General features: G+C 36.6%; 1 protein-coding gene across 1 annotated transcript in view; it reads left to right on the plus strand.

Moving 5' to 3' along the window:
• The window catches only part of PKN2 (protein kinase N2), a 148,195-nt gene that overhangs the window by 88,653 nt on the left and 42,313 nt on the right, over window positions 1-17,229 (plus strand). Inside the window, exons 7-8 of the mRNA XM_014841895.3 lie at window positions 19-204; window positions 1,226-1,335. Of these exons, the coding sequence (XP_014697381.1) occupies window positions 19-204; window positions 1,226-1,335 (296 nt within the window). The remainder of the gene's footprint in view (window positions 1-18; window positions 205-1,225; window positions 1,336-17,229) is intronic.

Genomic DNA, 17,229 nt, shown 5'->3' on the forward strand with positions numbered 1-17,229 from the left:
ATTTGTTTATGCTAACAGGTACTTTGGAAGTTCGTCTCATGGGCTGTCAAGATATCCTAGAGAATGTCCCTGGACGGTCAAAAGCAACATCGGTTGCACTACCTGGTTGGAGTCCAAGTGAAACCAGATCGTCTTTCATGAGCAGGACGAGTAAAAGTAAAAGTGGAAGCAGTCGAAATCTCCTAAAAACCGATGACTTGTCCAGTTCAGTAACCAAATTTTTAAAAAATCATATAACAAATTAAAGGGCCTATATGAAGGACTTAGCAATGGGGACAAAGAAGAATGGGAAGAGTCAAAGTTGGACAAAAAAATTTTAAATGATGGTTTCCATAATTAAACTTTAAAATGGTAAAAGCTATAATGACAGGAAAACAAAGGGCAACAAGATTTACTTTATTGAAATATATTAGAAAACTGAATGACATATAGCATTAGTTCTACTTTTAGACAAATGAAATATTGGGCATCACTCTTTATGCCAAACTGAAAGTATACAGAGGCTGAGACTTGTCACATCTTAATTCTTTGAATGGTATAGTGACACTTCTGAACTAGCATTGAAATTTTGATAGCTAACGACTGGAACAAACATATTTACTAGGATAGTAGCCTAATATCCCAGTAGTAAACTGAAATGAGGGAGTGGGTGGAGGTGGTAAGAGTGAAATGCAAAAGGTTTATGAGGCACTTTGGAAACATTCTAAAGTGTAATTATAAATTATGATATAAACATTTAACTGGGGGAAGGCACGTGACAGTTCAACCTATTACAGAGTAGAAAGGTAAGTATGTCTGTGCTATATGGAGAGACTTTAGGAAAAATGTGAAAGTAGAGAATCGTCTAAGGTAACAAGCTCTATAAATAGCAAATGAAGAGGGAGAAAAACTGGATGATTTCTATTGATATACAAACATATACATATACACATCTATTATGGCAAACAACTACTGGTCACCTGTTAATCCTTTCAGTTACATTCTATCATAAATGAAATGGATAGCAGTTACTGTTTGTATTTTGTCAAACACAAAGGATAATTTGGGAGCATCTAGTAGGAGTGTATATTTGTATAGAACTAGCCACTGAAGATTCAAAGGCTTCAGTTTTGATTATGAAAAACTTTATTTTCAAAGGATCATAAGACTTGTTGCTATTAAGCAGTGGTACTTCTGTTTTAAAGGTATTAAAATATTTAAGCAAGTTTATAAATTGTAATTACAGATGATGTCTGTGCAGTTTTGAAGCTAGATAATACTGTGGTTGGTCAAACTAGCTGGAAACCCATTTCCAATCAGTCTTGGGACCAGAAGTTTACACTGGAACTAGACAGGGTAAGTTGAGAAACTTTTTACTTGGATTTTTGTTGTACTGGTAATTTACTTTGAATGTAAACTTCATGTTTCAGAAGACTGAGAAGTTTTATTCTTAACAGAATAAAAGAAGAACCTAGGTATTTTTGACATTTCTCCTCTTATAAGTTATACATAAGTCTGCCTTAAGACAAAGGTGAATATCAGAAGCCAGCAGCAGCTTTCTTTTGTGCAGTGATTTGAAAATGTGTAGTTTATACTAACCTAGAAGATTGACAACCAGGCGAGATCTAACATTGAAATATATTTGTTTATTTTAATAATGTGCTCTCTAACCACTAAGGTGATTCTTCTCGTTCACCATTTGTAGGTTATATTATCAAAGCTAGATTGGAAATGAGCTGTTTTGCTCAGTCACTCAGCCCTCGCTGTGTCTCAGTGCTTTCCTGAGTGATGTGAATAGTTAGAATGCAATCTGTAGCTGTAGAACCCAGCAGAAGTTACCTTGGTCCACAGTAGATTCAAATCTGTGATGATAACCTTATTATTTAGCTTCTAATCCATCCATTGGGGGTGTTGGAAGAAAATATTAAAATTTAATCATAATTTTATCTAAAAAATAAGATATTAAGCTTTTTTACCATTTAGTATTCAGATTGAAGATATGTCATTTTAAAAGTTATATATATTAGTGAAAGCAGATATACAGTGCTTAATGATGTTGTAAAGTGGTAATTACTGCTCTAGCCTCTACTTTTAAAATGTTTTTCCAAATTATTTTTTTCTATCCTCGTAGCCAGTATCCTACTCAGGCCCTTATCATTGCTTTTCTCGGTTCAGATACTGTGTCTACCACTTAAATGTGGTATGTACTTGAGCAAAATGCTTAACCCTTTATGTATACCAGTTTCCTTATCTTTAATACTGTCTTCCTCACTAAGATATATGAGAGTTAAATCCACGTAAAAATCTTAGACTAGTTAAAAACTTGATTAATGTTGGCTATTTTTACTAAAGTGATTACTAACTAATTTCCATGTATCTGAGTACCAGACTGATCGTCAAAGAACACTGCTTTCAGCTTAGCATTCGTACTCTGGTTTAGGATCATTAATTTATTAAAAGTTATTATGAAATTATTCTTTCATTTAATTAACAGATATTTATTGATACCTACTGTATTTTAGGCACTTCCAGGTGATAGATTAGCAATGAACAACATAGACAAGGTCTTTCAAGATTTCCTCAAGGAACTTGCACTAAATGGCTTTTCAGTATATATCTGATGAATTTCAGACTTTTTACCATTACATCTGAGACTGTATAAGAGTCTACCACCTCACTTCCCAAATATACGTTTATTTTAATGATTTCAGTTAAAAAGATATTGAGGACTTTGAATGCTAGGCTAAAGTGTTTACTTGTGGGAATGAGAGAGACATAAGGGTAAAAGTGATTTTGGGATTTGTATGAAGAAAAAATTGAGGGGAGGAGAGACTAAAGTCATATAAATTGGCAGGAGGCTACTCCAGTAGCATCTTACAGTGCTACAACTGTAAGATGATGACAGCTTGAAGTAAAATGTGGCAGTAGGAATAGAGAGAAAGGAATATATGTAGGAAATGGAGGAAAAATTAGTATGACTTAGTTATTAATTGGATATGAGTACAGAGGAAGGAATTTGTATTTTGCAAAGAAAATTATGCCACATAGGTTAGAAAAGATCTATAGTCATGTGTAACTTAATGATGGGGATATGTTCTGAGAAGTCTGTCATTAGGCGATTTCATCATTGTGCGAACATCGTGGGGTGTACTTAAACAAACCTAGATGGTTTAGCCTACTACACACTTAGACTGTATGGTACTAATCTTACGGGACCACCATCGTGTATGCGATTTGTTGTTGACTGACATGTCGTTCTGAGACACATGACTGTGCGTTGGAGAGGGATGAATTCTGTATACCTAGTTTTTTAGCAGTTAAATAAAGATGTGGAATTAGATGGCAGGGCTGAATAGCGGATTTGAAGATTATCTGATTATAAAGGTCAGAGTGACTACCATCCAAGTGGATAAGATCAATCCATTCATTTCACATACATTTATTGAACATCATATATGTACCAGGCATTTTTTTAGGTTCCTGGTTTACAAAGATAATATATACTCATTGATATAATGGAACTCTTAGGCTTAATAATCATTAATTTCCTGTTCTGTGCCAAGCACCACTCTAGGTGCTGGTGATGATTGATCAAAATAGTCTCCATGCTTTTGGGCCTTATATTCTAGTGAGGGAAGATAAATAGTAAACAAGTTTAAAGAAAATCTATAAGAGCAATGAAGGATGTAAGTAGGGTGATGTAATGAGGAGATGGGGGCTATTTTAGATAGAGTAATTAGGGAAAGTCTCTTTCAGGAGGCTACATTTGACCTGACACCTAATGAATGAAAAGTTGCCAGACTTGCAAAGATCCAGGGAGAGTGTTCCCAGCAGAGCAGACAGAACATACAACCCCTCAAAGTAGGAGAGAACTTGATTTGTTGTAAGAATAAAAATCGTGACACAGAAGGAAGATCAGTGTGAAGTGAAATAGCAGATGTGGGCAGATGCTCTATTACTAGGGACTTTATAGGCCATGCATTGGAAGACAACTGAAGTGCTTTCCACCGGGGAGTTGACGACGTCTGGTTTACCTATGGTAAGTGATCTGATAGAAATAAATGCCAGGTACTATAGAAGCTAATAAAAGAGTTTCTAACCCATAATAGGAAAGAGTTTATAAACAAAGAAAAGATCTAACACATCTTAAGCAGTATCCCAAGGGTAGGAGGAGAAAGGTTTGCCAAAGAGAAATGGAAAACTTTGAGTTGGATCAGATCATATCTTAGATCAGATAAGCGTTATAAAAGCTTATCCAGTGAAGAATTGTAGGAATGGTGATATGGTGAAAATCCTGTTACATATGGAAAATTTGAAGGAAAATGAGGTTTTAAGACTATTAAAGGAGAGATTTAACGAAGATTTGATATAACTATCTTTAAAATTAAAAGGAGGAATACGTGGACAAAGAATTAAACTAGGGATAGCAATGAGATTTCAATTTGTGTGTCAACTTTACTCAATTGGTAGTGACTTTCTGGAGCTCACTGTTAAGATTTACTGGATGAATCCTGGTTTTCAGAGGAGATTTTACTGATCAAGTAGCAATATTTGCCAAATGTTTGGAGAAGAGGCAAATGATAAGCTATAGTGTATATTTCATCCTTGGATTGACTGTATACTTTGTGGCCGTGGAGGACAAAGCAGAAGTCAGTGGATGGAAGATTTCATTTCAGTCCAAAAATAATACTGTTAAAAAATGAAATGAGCTGCTATAGGAAGTAGAAAGTTCTCTCAAAGTCGAATGAGCAACTTGTAAGAGAAACTTTAAGGGAATTCTTATTTCAGAAAAAGATACACTTCCAAGACTTTTTTCAGTTCTGATATTTTCTCTTTCAGACAGGAGAACTAGCATTATAACATATTGTAAATTAGCTGTTCCACTTAATAGTTAGACCGGTATAATTCAGTCAAGCCCACCAGAGAGGGAAACACAGTTGAGGTTGTTAGTGTATGTAGATAGAGTCTTCACATCTTGTTATATGTGCATCTTCTTATAAGCGGTGTGAATATATATGAATATTTGTGACCATTAAATATTTCTTTCAGTTTCCATTCATTTTTCATGTAATAGGTTTGCCCGTACATTAGCTTTGACAAACTGGGTTCATTGTTCATCTGCTACTTATTAGTTATTTGATGGTAGACAAGTTACATAACTTTACTACTGAGCATTTGTTTCACCATCTCTAAGATGGGAATAAAATATAATACTGACAGGACTTTTAGGAAGAAAAACTGTGGTAGAGTATATAAAATGCCTTGTGTTGCCTGGGACGTGTTAGCTGCTCAATGATAATAGTTCTTTCTTTGGCCCTAGGCTTTGATGTGGCTATGAATTTGAATTTAATGGCAGAGCATGTGAGGTAATGGGGAATTAATTGGTTAAATGTCATTTTCTTTAATTTCAGAGCCTTTTTAAAGTAATGACAGGATTTTTGATGAGTATATGATCAGGATGAAACTTAAGAAAGAGAATTACTGTTAGAGGGAAAATGGCTGGTTAGAAGATTTCTCTTGTAGCTAAGTTACTGCATTATAGAGTTTTATGTTTAAAATAGATCTTGAAAATAGTTGTCTTGCAGTCATTTTATAATTAAGGAAACTGAGAACCAAGGTGGTTACATATTAATAAATTTCAGAGTTGGGGCTAGACCTCAGTGTCCTTCTAAATGGATGCTCTTTTCTCCATGGTATTTGAATGAGAGAGTAATAGTGGCACAGAGGAGAAAATAGCAGATGATGAAAACCTGGAAGAGAGAAAATAGTTTAAAATTACCCAAACTAAAAGCTTAGAAAACTAGAAAAACTAGTAGCTGTTGATTGGTTGTTATTTGTTTTCTATTGTAACCTTCACCTAAAATTGTTTTTCTTCTATATGGTATCAGGTGTTCTTCCCACTTTAGAGTAATCCTCCCTTTGAAACTGTGAAGACTGCATGGCTAGGTAAAGCTATTCACATCTCAGGCCACCTAGACTTTCCTGGTTCCTGGTATGCATGTTACTTGTCCCTAAACTTCCCTTTGGCAGAGACCACACTCCTTATTATGATAACTCCTCTGTTTACATAGTACATTTTATTTTTTCATGTGCTTTTTACTCTTTTATTTTGTCCCTTATATTTATAGAATATTTATTTATAGACAATGTTTATGGAAACATTTATAGAAAATGTTATTTTAAACCAACATGTTCATGCCCAGCATTTTGCCTCAAATGTCAAGTTTCTTTTCTCTGGCACTCTGGGACTAAGTTGTCTGCACTATTTCTACCCTTTTCAAGATACAAAGATTCATAGATCTTTTTAGAGTTGTAAGATACTCTAGAAATGATCTAAATCTAGAATTATCTAAAAAATTCAAATTGTGTTCCTGGAGCTCAGGGCTCTGCAGTATTGTCTCAGGAGGCAACATGGAACCTTTTTTTTGTTTTGGGATTCTTGGTAAAATGTCATTTGGAATTGGCCACTTAAAAAAAAAGTTTTGAAGATTGCTGATGTAATCCAGCCCCTCCATTTTACAGATTAATAAGGAAATTATGGCCAAGGGGTTAAGTAACTATCCTAAAATATGATCCAGGATTCTTAATGAAGTCTACTATCAGTTCTGTGTTGTTTCTGTTCTTATCAGGTTACACTTTTTATATTTTGTTATAAAATTTGGTCTTTGTTAATGTTTATTACAAACACAATAGCTATGTAATTTCTTATTTTCCATCAATTCCCTCAGCCCTCCAGTTATACAAAGTTTAATCCTCCCATGAGAGATTAAAATAAATGACAAGAGGCTGCATGAAGCCCTTTTATTTAACCTTTTCCCTCTCACATTTCCTTTCGATTAACCTTACTAAAGTAATAGAGAACAGTCTTTTATCAATATTAGAAACAAGGAAGGGGCCTGTCCTTAAAACTGAAACTTAGAAAATTTTTAGCAGGATCAGTGCTGTGTTAAGAGCAGAGATAGGGAATGTTCACTGATGGGTGGGAAAGCAGGGACAGAGGACATTGAGGGAATGAGAGCCAGTGAAAAGGTAGGAGGATTAACAGATTGGAGGTAACAGTGGGGTTGAAGAATCAATGGATGTTGAGGTACTAGGAGAGTGAGCTAGAATGTTAGGAGGTGATGGTCAGAGAGAAGGTTGCAGACGGCTGAGATAGTGGAAAGATTGCAGTTATTGATAGGACAATGGAAGTGAAAGGATGAGGCGTAGGATGGAGGACAAGATTATTAGAGAAGAACCCAAGGGATTCTTACTGTTTATTGGTTTCTAATATTTAGAAATTGTCTACTTATACTACATTAAAGAAGGTTAGAATTTAACTCTTTTAAACCACCCATACTCCTCATTCTCCCAAATAATTAGGTTAAAGCAATAATTTTATGTTTATATTATTATGACTATATATAAATATTGTTTATAGGTGAACCATGTTCTCTACCATGATTATATTTCCTTTTTAGTACCTTTTTCCCCCTTTGGGCTAATAAATGCTTCTTTTTTTGTTTATTTATTTTGTTTTGTTTTGCTTTGCTTCGTTTTCTGTGTGCCTGTCATTTATTCCAAAATCTCCAGAAAGATTCTAAAACAACTCTAAGTAAGCAAATATGTCTGATAAGCTGTCAGTCATCTCTGCCCCCGCTCCCCCCACCACCACCACTTCTTCCCCAGTATCTTTTCTGGAGCCTTACATCTTTCTGCTCCAACTTAAATGGCTGCTGTATAGCTTTCATCTTGAGACTCTCCACCAACATCCTGAGAATTCTGTCATTCTGTGTTGGATCACTTGAGTCTTGGATTACTCCCTAATCTTTCTTGTTTTATTTCTTCATTTTGATGGCTCATATCCTCCATTTACATGCAGAGGAAAGGGTTAATGGAAGTTTAAAGATCTAGCATATCTGAAAATATCTTTATTCTACTATCAACTTGGAGTCTAGAATTCTAGGTTGGAGATTATTTTCATTAAGAATCTTGGGGCAATTATGTAATTAGTTTCCAGGTCCAGTGTTATAGTTGACAGTTCTCCAGTGTCTCTAATTTCTAATCTTTGATTGTGATCTGCTTTTTTTCTCTGAAAGGTTTTAAGATTTTTATCTTTTTTTCGCTAGGATTCTGAAATTTCACAGTGGTGCACCTTAATGTAGATAGTTTTCACTCTTTGTGGTAGGTAGGTATTGTGTGGCACCTTTACTTTTGAAAAGCTCATGTGCTTCAGGTCTGAGAAATGAATTTGATAATTCCCTCCTCTCCGTTTTCAATGTTTTCTCTTACTATTTGAACTTCTTAGATTGAGCCTCTAATTTTCTTATCTTTTGTCTATAGTTTTCTGTCACTTTGTGTTTTTTGTTCTACTTTCCAGGATATTTTGACACATTTATTTGTCAAGACTTTTATTGAAAAATTTATATCTGATATATTTTTAATTTATAAAAGTTCATTCTTGTTCTTTTTTAAAAAATAATATCCTGTTTTACTCTCATTGGGACAATATCCTTTCTTCCATTGTTGAGGATATCAATTTTAAGTTTTCTTCTCTCTGAATTGTCTTTATTTCTTCTGAGATCCTTTTTATGATCTCTATTTGTCATATTGTAGCTTGGATCAAATGTCTGGCCATCCTTGGCTGTCTTAAGAATGAGGCACTAAAAAATGGTTGGAAGTTCTGTATGTGGGGCTTTTCCCTGCCCAAATTCTAAACTAGTGAAAAGAAACAAAGACGTGACTAATGGAAAATAAAATGTCATCTATGTTACTGAAAGATAAGCTGATGTTTGAGAGTGTGGTTGGGTGTGATAATGGGGTTAGACACGGTCCCATAGATCCTTGTGGTCCCCAGCTTAAAACATGGGGGAGAAGAACAAATGGTGTTCTTCCGTTTAACAGCCTGGCTTTCAAGGAAAAAAGGAAGAAACGGCCTGGATTATTCATTGGATTCTTCCCGTCCAGTTTCTCTCCCCAAGTTTTCTATCAAGTAACTCATTCTAAGGGATGAGTAAGAGGGTCGAGGTAGAGACCTAGATATTTAGGGGAAAAGTGAAAATTATTCCTCATAGAAACCATAGCAGTGAGAAAGATGCCTTCCTCCCTATAAAAGTATAAATTTTGAGGAAGATAAGCCCGGAGCTAACATCTCCCACCAATCCTCCTCTTTTTTGCTGAGAAAGACTGGCCCTGAGCTAACATCTGTGCCCATCTTCCTCTACTTTATATGTGGGACGCCTGCCACAGTATGGCTTGACAGGCGGTGCGTAGGTCCACATCCAGGATCCCAACTGGCAAATCCCGGGCTGCCGAAGCAGAATGTGGGAACTTAACCGCTGTGCCACCAGGCAAGCCCCACGTGCAACATCTTTTTTTTTTAATTTATTTTTTTTTTTTTTTTAAAGATTGGCACCTGAGCTAACAATTGTTACCAATCTTTTTTTTTTTCCTGCTTTTTCTCCCCAAATTCCCCCAGTATATAGTTGTATATTTTTAGTTGTGGCTCCTTCTAGTTGTGGCATGTGGGACGCCGCCTTAACATGGCCTACTGAGTGGTGCTATGTCTGCGCCCAGGATCCAAACTGGGCTGCTGAAGTAGAGCATGTGAACTTAACCAATTGGCCCTGAGTCGGCCCCTGCAACGTCTCCTTTTTGGTTGTTTTTTCGTTTTAAGTTAATTTTTATTGAGTTGATGATAGTTTACAATCTTGTGAAATTTCAGTTGTACATGATTGTCAGTCATGTTGTAGGTGCACCCCTTCACCCTTTGTGCCCACTCCCCACCCCCGTTTCCCCTGGTAGCCACTAATCTGTTCTCTTTGTCCACGTGTTTAAATTCCTCGTATGAGTGGAGTCATACAGAGATTGTCCTTCTCTATCTGGCTTATTTCACTTAACTTAATTCCCTCAAGGTCCATTCATGTTGTTGTGAATGGGACGATTTTATTCTTTTTTAAGGCTGAGTAGTATTCCATTGTGTGTGTGTATATACACACACACATATATATATGTATATGTATGTATATATATACCATATCTTCTTCATCCAGTCCTCAGTTGATGGGCACTTAGGTAGCTTCCACGTCTTGGCTATTGTAAATAATGCTGCAGTGAACATTGAGGTGCATGGGACTTTTGGAATTGCTGACTTCAAGCTCTTTGGATAGATAGCCAGTAGTGGGATGCCTGGGTCATATGGTACTTCTATTTTTAATTTTTTGAGAAATCTCCATACTGTTTTCCATAGTGGCTGCACCAGTTTGCATTCCCACCAGCAGTGTATGAGGGTTCCTTTTTCTCCACCACCTCTCCAACATTTACTTTTTGTTTTGGTTATTTTTGCCATTACAATGGGTATAAGGTGATATCTTAGTGGACTTTTGATTTTCATTTCCCTGATGATCAGTGATGATGAACATCTTTTCATGTGCCTATTGGCCATCTGTATATCTTCTTTGGAGAAATGTCTCTTCATGTCTCCAGCCCATTTTTTGATCGGGTTGTTTGATTTTTTGTTGTTGAGTTGTGTGGGTTCTTCATTTATTATGGAGATTAACCCTTTGTCGGATATATGACTTGCAAATATTTTTTCCCAATTAGTGGGTTGTTTTTTTGTTTCAACCCTATTTTCCTTTGCCTTGAAGAAGCTCTTTAGTCTGATGAAGTCCCATTTGTTTATTCTTTCCCTTGTCTGAGAAGACATGGTGTCCAAAAAGATCCTTTTAATACTGATGTCAAAGAGTGTACTGCCTATGTTTTCTTCTAGAAGCCTTATTGTTTCAGGTCTTACCTTTAGGTCTTTGATCTGTTTTGAGTTTATTTTTGTGAATGGTGAAAAAGAATGGTCAAATTTTCATTCTTTTACATGTGGCTTTCCAGTTTTCCCAGCACCATTTTTTGAAAAGACTTTCTTTTCTCCATTGTATGTACTCAGCTGCTTTGTCGAAGATCAGCTGTCCATAGATGTGTGGTTTTATTTCCGGCCTTTCAATTCTGTTCCGTTGGTCTGTGCACCTGTTTTTGTACCAGTACCATGCTGTTTTGATTACTGTAGCTTTGTAGTATGTTTTGAAGTCAGGGATTGTAATGCCTCCAGCTTTGTTCTTTTTTCTCAGGATTGCTTTAGCAATTCGGGGTCTTTTGTTGCCCCATATGAATTTTAGGATTCTTTGTTCTATTTCTGTAAAGAATGTCCTTGAGATTCTGATTGGGATTGCATTGAATCTGTAGATTGCTTTAGGTAGTATGGACATTTTAACTATGTTTATTCTTCCATTCCATGTACATGGAATGTCTTTCCATCTCTTTATGTCGTCATCCATTTCTTTCAGGAAAGCCTTGTAGTTTTTGCTGTATAGGTCTTTCACTTTCTTAGTTAAATTCACCCTGAGATATTTTATTCTTTTTGTTGCGATTGTGAATGGTATTGTGTTCTTGAGTTCTTTTTCTGTTAGTTCATTATTAGAGTATAGAAATGCTACTGATTTATGTAAGTTGATTTTATATCCTGCAACTTTGCTGTAGTTGTTGATTATTTCTGAAAGTTTTCCAATGGATTCTTTGGGGTTTTCTATATATAAGATCATGTCGTCTGCAAACAGCGAGAGTTTCACTTCTTCCCTCCCTATTTGGATTCCTTTTATTCCTTTTTCTTGCCTAATTGCTCTGGCCAAAACCTCAAGTACTATGTTGAATAAGAGTGGTGATAGAGGGCATCCTTGTCTCATTCTTGTTCTCAGGGGGATGGTGCCCAGTTTTTGCCTATTGGGTTTGTCATATATGGCCTTTATTATGTTGAGGTAATTTCCTTTTATCCTCCTTTTGTTCAAAGTTTTTATCATAAATGGCTATTGGATCTTGTCAAATGCTTCCTCTGCATCTATTGAGATGATCATGAGGTTTTTATTCCTCAATTTGTTGCTGTGGTGTATCACATTGATTGATTTGCGGATGTTGAACCATCCCTGTGTCCCTGGTATGAATCCCACTTAATCATGGTGTATGATCCTTTTGATGAATTGCTGAATTCGGGTTGCCAAAATTTTGTTGAGAATTTTTGCATCTATGTTCATCAGCAATATTCGCCTGTAGTTCTCCTTTTTCATGCTTTCCTTGTCAGGCTTTGGTATCAGCATGATGTTGGCCTCGTAGAATGTGTTAGGAAGTGTTCCATCCTCACTAATTTTTTGGAATAACTTGAAAAATATAGGTATTAAAAATTTGGTAGGATTCCCTAGGAAAGCCATCTGGTCCTGGGGTTTTATTCTTTGGGATGCTTTTGATTGCTGTTTCAATCTCTTTCCTTGTGATTGGTCTGTTCAGATTGTCTGCTTCTTCTTCACTTAGCTTTGGGAGATTGTAAGAGTCTAAGAATTTATCCATTTCCTCTAGGTTATCTGTTTTCTTGGCATATAGTTTTTCATAATATTCTCTTATAATCCGTTGTATTTCTGTGGAGTCTGTTGTTATTTCTCCTCTTTCCTTTCTAATTTTATTTATTTGAGCTTTCTCTCTTTTTTTCTTTGTAAGTCTGGCTAGGGGTTTGTCAATTTTATCTATCTTCTCAAAAAACCAGCTCTTTGTTTCATTGATCCTTTTTACTACCTTTTTTGTTTCAATAGCATTTATTTCTGCTCTGATTTTTATTATTTATCTCCTTCTGCTGACTTTGGGCTTTGTTTGTTCTTCTTTGTCTAATTCAGTTAGGTGTAATTTGAGATTGCTTATTTGGGATTTTTCCTGTTTGTTAAGGTGTGCCTGTATTGTGATGAATTTCTCTCTTAATACAGCTCTTGCTGTATCCCATATGGTTGGTATGACATGTTATTTTCATTTGTCTCCAGATATTTTTTTATTTCTCCTCTAATTTCTTCAATGATCCATTGCTTGTTCAATAGCATGTTGTTTAGTCTCCACATCTTTGTCCCTTTCTCAGCTTTTTTCTTGTAATTAATTTCTAGCTTTATAGCATTATGATCGGAGAAGATGCTTGTTATTATTTCAATTTTTTTAAATTTATAGAGGCTTGCCTTGTTTCCCAACATATGATCTATCCTTGAGAATGTTTCACATGCACTTGAGAAGAATGTGTATTCTGCTGTTTTTGGATGGAGTGTTCTATATATGTCTATTAAGTCCACCTCTTTTGCTTTTCGTTTAATTCCACTGTTTCCTTGTTGTTTTTCTGTCTGGATGATCTGTCCAATGATGTGAGTGGGATGTTGAGGTCCCCTACTATTATTGTGTTATTTTTGATATCTTCTTTTAGGTTTGTTAATAGTTGCTTTATGAACTTTGGTGCTCCTGTGTTGGGTGCATAGATATTTATAAGCATTGTTTCTTCTTGATGCACTGTCCCTTTGATCACTATATACTGCCCCTCTATGTCTCTCTTTACCTGCCTTATCTTGAAATCTACTTTGTCTGATATAAGTATTGTGATACCTGCTTTCTTTTGTTTGCTATTAGCTTGGAGTATCATCTTCCACCCCTTCACTCTGAGCCTCTATTTGTCATTGGAGCTGAGGTGTGTTTCCTGGAGGCCACATATTGTTGGATCTTGTTCTGTAATCCATTTTGCCACTCTGTGTCTTTTTGTTGGAGAGTTCAGTCCGTTTACATTGAGGGTGATATTGATGCATGAGGGCTTGATGCTGTCATTCTGTCACTCGTTTTCCTGCATTTCCTTTGTTTCTCGTCCTGTGTGTTTTGGCCTACCTATTGACTTCTGCAGTTTCTTGTGCTGGATTTTTTAGCTTTTTCCTTATTTATTTTTTGTGTCTCTGTTCTGTTTTTTAGTTTAGTGGCTACCCTGAAGTTTGTATTCAGAATCTCATGCATAACATAGTCCATTTTCTGGTGGCCTCTTATTTCCTTAGCCTAAACTGATTCAGTCCCTTTCCTCTTCCCCTCCTAAGTTATTATTTTCATCTCTTATTCCAACTTGTGTTGTGAGTTTGTGGTTAAAGTGACAAGATTGTCTTTGTTTTTGGTGTTTTCCTTCCCTTTATCCTAATGCTATAGTTGAATATTTGCTATCCTATTCTGATTCTGTTTGTCTCCTTACTCTGTGTTTGGTGACCCCTTTCTCCCTTTTTTACTTTTTTCAGGTATGATGCCCTTCTTGAGGATTTCTTGTGGGGGTGGGGTATCTCGTGGCTACAAAGTCCCATAGCTTTTGTTTGTGTGGGAAAGATTTAATTTCTCCCTCATATCTGAAAGATATTTTTGCTGGATAGAGTGTTCTTGTCTGAAGACTTTATCTTTTAAAGTTTTGAATATGTCATTCCAGTCTCTCCTAGCTTGTAAGGTTTCTGCAGAGAAATCCGCTGAAAGTCTGATAGGGGTTCCTTTGTTGGTTATTTTCTTCTGCCTTGCTGCCCTGAGTATTCTTTCTTTGTCATTCATTTTTGCCAGTTTTACTACTATATGCCTTGCAATAGGTCTTTTTACATTGACATATCTAGGAGATCTGAAATCTTCCTCCACACACATTTCTCTCTCATTCCCTAGATTTGGGAAGTTCTCTGCTATTATTTCTTTGAGCACACTTTCTGCTCCATTCTCCTTTTCTTCACCTTTGGGGATACCTTAATTCTTATGTTGCATTTCCTCATTGAGCCAGCTATTTCTTGGAGATTTTCTTCATTTATTTTCAGTCTTAGTTCTCTCTGTTCCTCTGTGTGGAGCCATTCAACATGTCTATCTTCGATTATGCTAATTTGCTCCTTAAGGTGTCCGCCTGGGCATTCAGGGAATCCGTGTTTTGTTTTATCTGATCTATTGTATTTTTCGTCTCTAGTGTTTCTGATTGATTTCAATCTCTTTTGTGAAGTAACTCCAGAACTCGTTGACTTGTTTCTCTATATTTTCCTTTACCTCATTGAGTTTTTTGACGATAGCTATTCTGAATTCATTGTCATTTCGTTTACTTATTTCCAAGTCTTCAGTACATAATTCTGTGTTTTTATTCTTTCCCTTCTGGTCTGAAGCTTTTATGAATTGTTTGATGGTTTTTCTGCATAGTGATATTAGTTGGTTGCAGTTAACAGCCTGTTGCCACTAGATGGGGGTTGAGAGCCAAGTATTCTGAGCCCTCTGCCTTCAGCCGAGATGGCGCAGCACAGCGTGTGTTTGGGTGGGGGGGGGCACTTCCTCTTGTGTGCAGACCCGGCTTTCCCAATCAGCTCTCGCTATCTGGACTCCTGGGGTCTTGGCTTGATGAGGTCACCCCACGCAAAAGCTTTCACCCTGTAATAGGGCTTCCCTCTATGGTGCAAGGGCACTAGAGAGTCCTGGGTGATACTGCTGATGTGCAACCCCTCCCCCACTCCTTCCCTCATGGAGCCTCCAGCGGCAGCAATCCCAGTCTCTAGGGGAGGGAGCGAAGTTCTCTCTTACCCCATTCCCACTCCTCCGAGGGAGGCTCCAGACTCTCCGCCCTCCATCATTTGGCTGCTATGGGTCTCTGAGGATTCCTGTGCTATTAGGATATTTTTTGTTGGAATATTGTTGCTCCTTTTTGTTGTATGTTGGATGGGAGAAAGTCCCAGGCAAGCTCCCTCCGCCATGATGCTGATGTCACTCCCTGCAACGTCTTTTTAATGGAGAGTAAGGCATCTTAATATGGAATAAGCCATAGAATAGGAATACAAAGGCATTTTAATTTCTTTCTGTGTTTAAGCTGTCTGACATTGAGCATAGTGTTTAATCTGAGATGCTATTTTTTAATTTATAATGGAGTTATAATTCTTACCCTTTTTAACCCCCTTTTGCTGCTTCCAAATTCTACTATCAAATGACACATCATATCCTCCTCTGAGGCTATGTGAGTCCTTTGAGAGAATTAACTATATATATTATTGTCTGCTTTTTTGTCCTCATCTATTATCTCTTGACCACCAGGCACTCTCCAGTATTCCTTAAGGACTTTGGTGTTCACTTCAACATCTGCCATCATTATAAGGGATTTTTTTAAAAATCTATATATCTAAACAGACCATTTAACATACCATCATTTCAAACTTCTTTGAACACCTCAACCCCAGTATACCTTTACTCCTTTTCATTTTAGCAGTGCATTGTTCTGAAATCTTAAATTCAATATGCCAAACTTTCACCAGATCTTTTATTTTCCTAATGATAGCTCATGTATTGTTACTCCTCTGGCTCTTTTACTTCTTTGTTACCACAAAGCTAGATATTTGTTCAGATATTTCCATTTCCTTGATTCTTCAGGTATTTTTCATGCCATCAGCCTCTTCCACATTTCATTTTCTTCTATAATCTGCTGAATGCTGCTGAAATTAGTCACACTTATTACTTATAAATTTTAATTTCTGATCTCAGCTAGGCTCATAAAAGTTATCCCACATTTCACATCTTTATCCCATTACCAGCAACTTTTGTTTCATGTGTCTCTTCAAGTCTCCTACTCCACCTCAGACCCCTTTGCTTCTATTTTATAGATAAGATTAAGACCATTAGACCTCAGCTTCCTGAAATTCCTCTTATCACCTGCAAATGTTTATGTATCTTCCTTATTGGTTTTAGAGAATGAGGTTTCTCTCTTTCCTGTAAGTCTATAAGCATTAATTTGTCCTCCAGTTTCTATTCTTTCTCATCTCCTAAACTTTGTTTCATCAGTTACCCCAACTGTCACCTGTATTTTTTTTTTTTTTTTTTTTGAGGAAGGTTAGCCCTGAGCTAACATCCATGCCCATCTTCCTTTGCTTTATATGTCGGACACCTACCACAGCATGGCTTGCCAAGCGGTGCCATGTCTGCACCTGGGATCCAAACTGGCGAACCCCAGGCCACCAAAGCGGAATGTGTGAACTTAACCACTGTGCCACCAGGCCAGCCCCTCGCCTGTATTTTTTAACATCCTCTTTTCCTCTCATCTCTGATTCTTGTTGCATATATTCACATTCCTCCCATTTATAAACGTTCTGTTTTGCTTCCTCATTAGCTCTGTTGATAGGCTTCTCTTTCATAATCGAGATTCTTGAAATACTAATTTGTGCTCACAATCTGTTTTCCTCACCCTGCCATTTTACATTACCCTGAAACCTCTCCTATAATGAATTCTGAGCAAGACACATTATATATACTATCTCATTTAATCCTCAAAATCTTCTTATGAGATATGTACAATTATTATCACTGTTTTAGTGATTACCGAGGTTCCAAAAGTTTAGTAACTTTTCTCAGGCCACACAGCTAGAAAGCAGTAGCTCTGGGAATCAAACCAAGCATTTGAAACCAGCA

This window comes from Equus asinus, chromosome 16 (assembly GCF_041296235.1).
Source record: "Equus asinus isolate D_3611 breed Donkey chromosome 16, EquAss-T2T_v2, whole genome shotgun sequence".
Classification (NCBI taxonomy): Eukaryota; Metazoa; Chordata; class Mammalia; order Perissodactyla; family Equidae; genus Equus; species Equus asinus.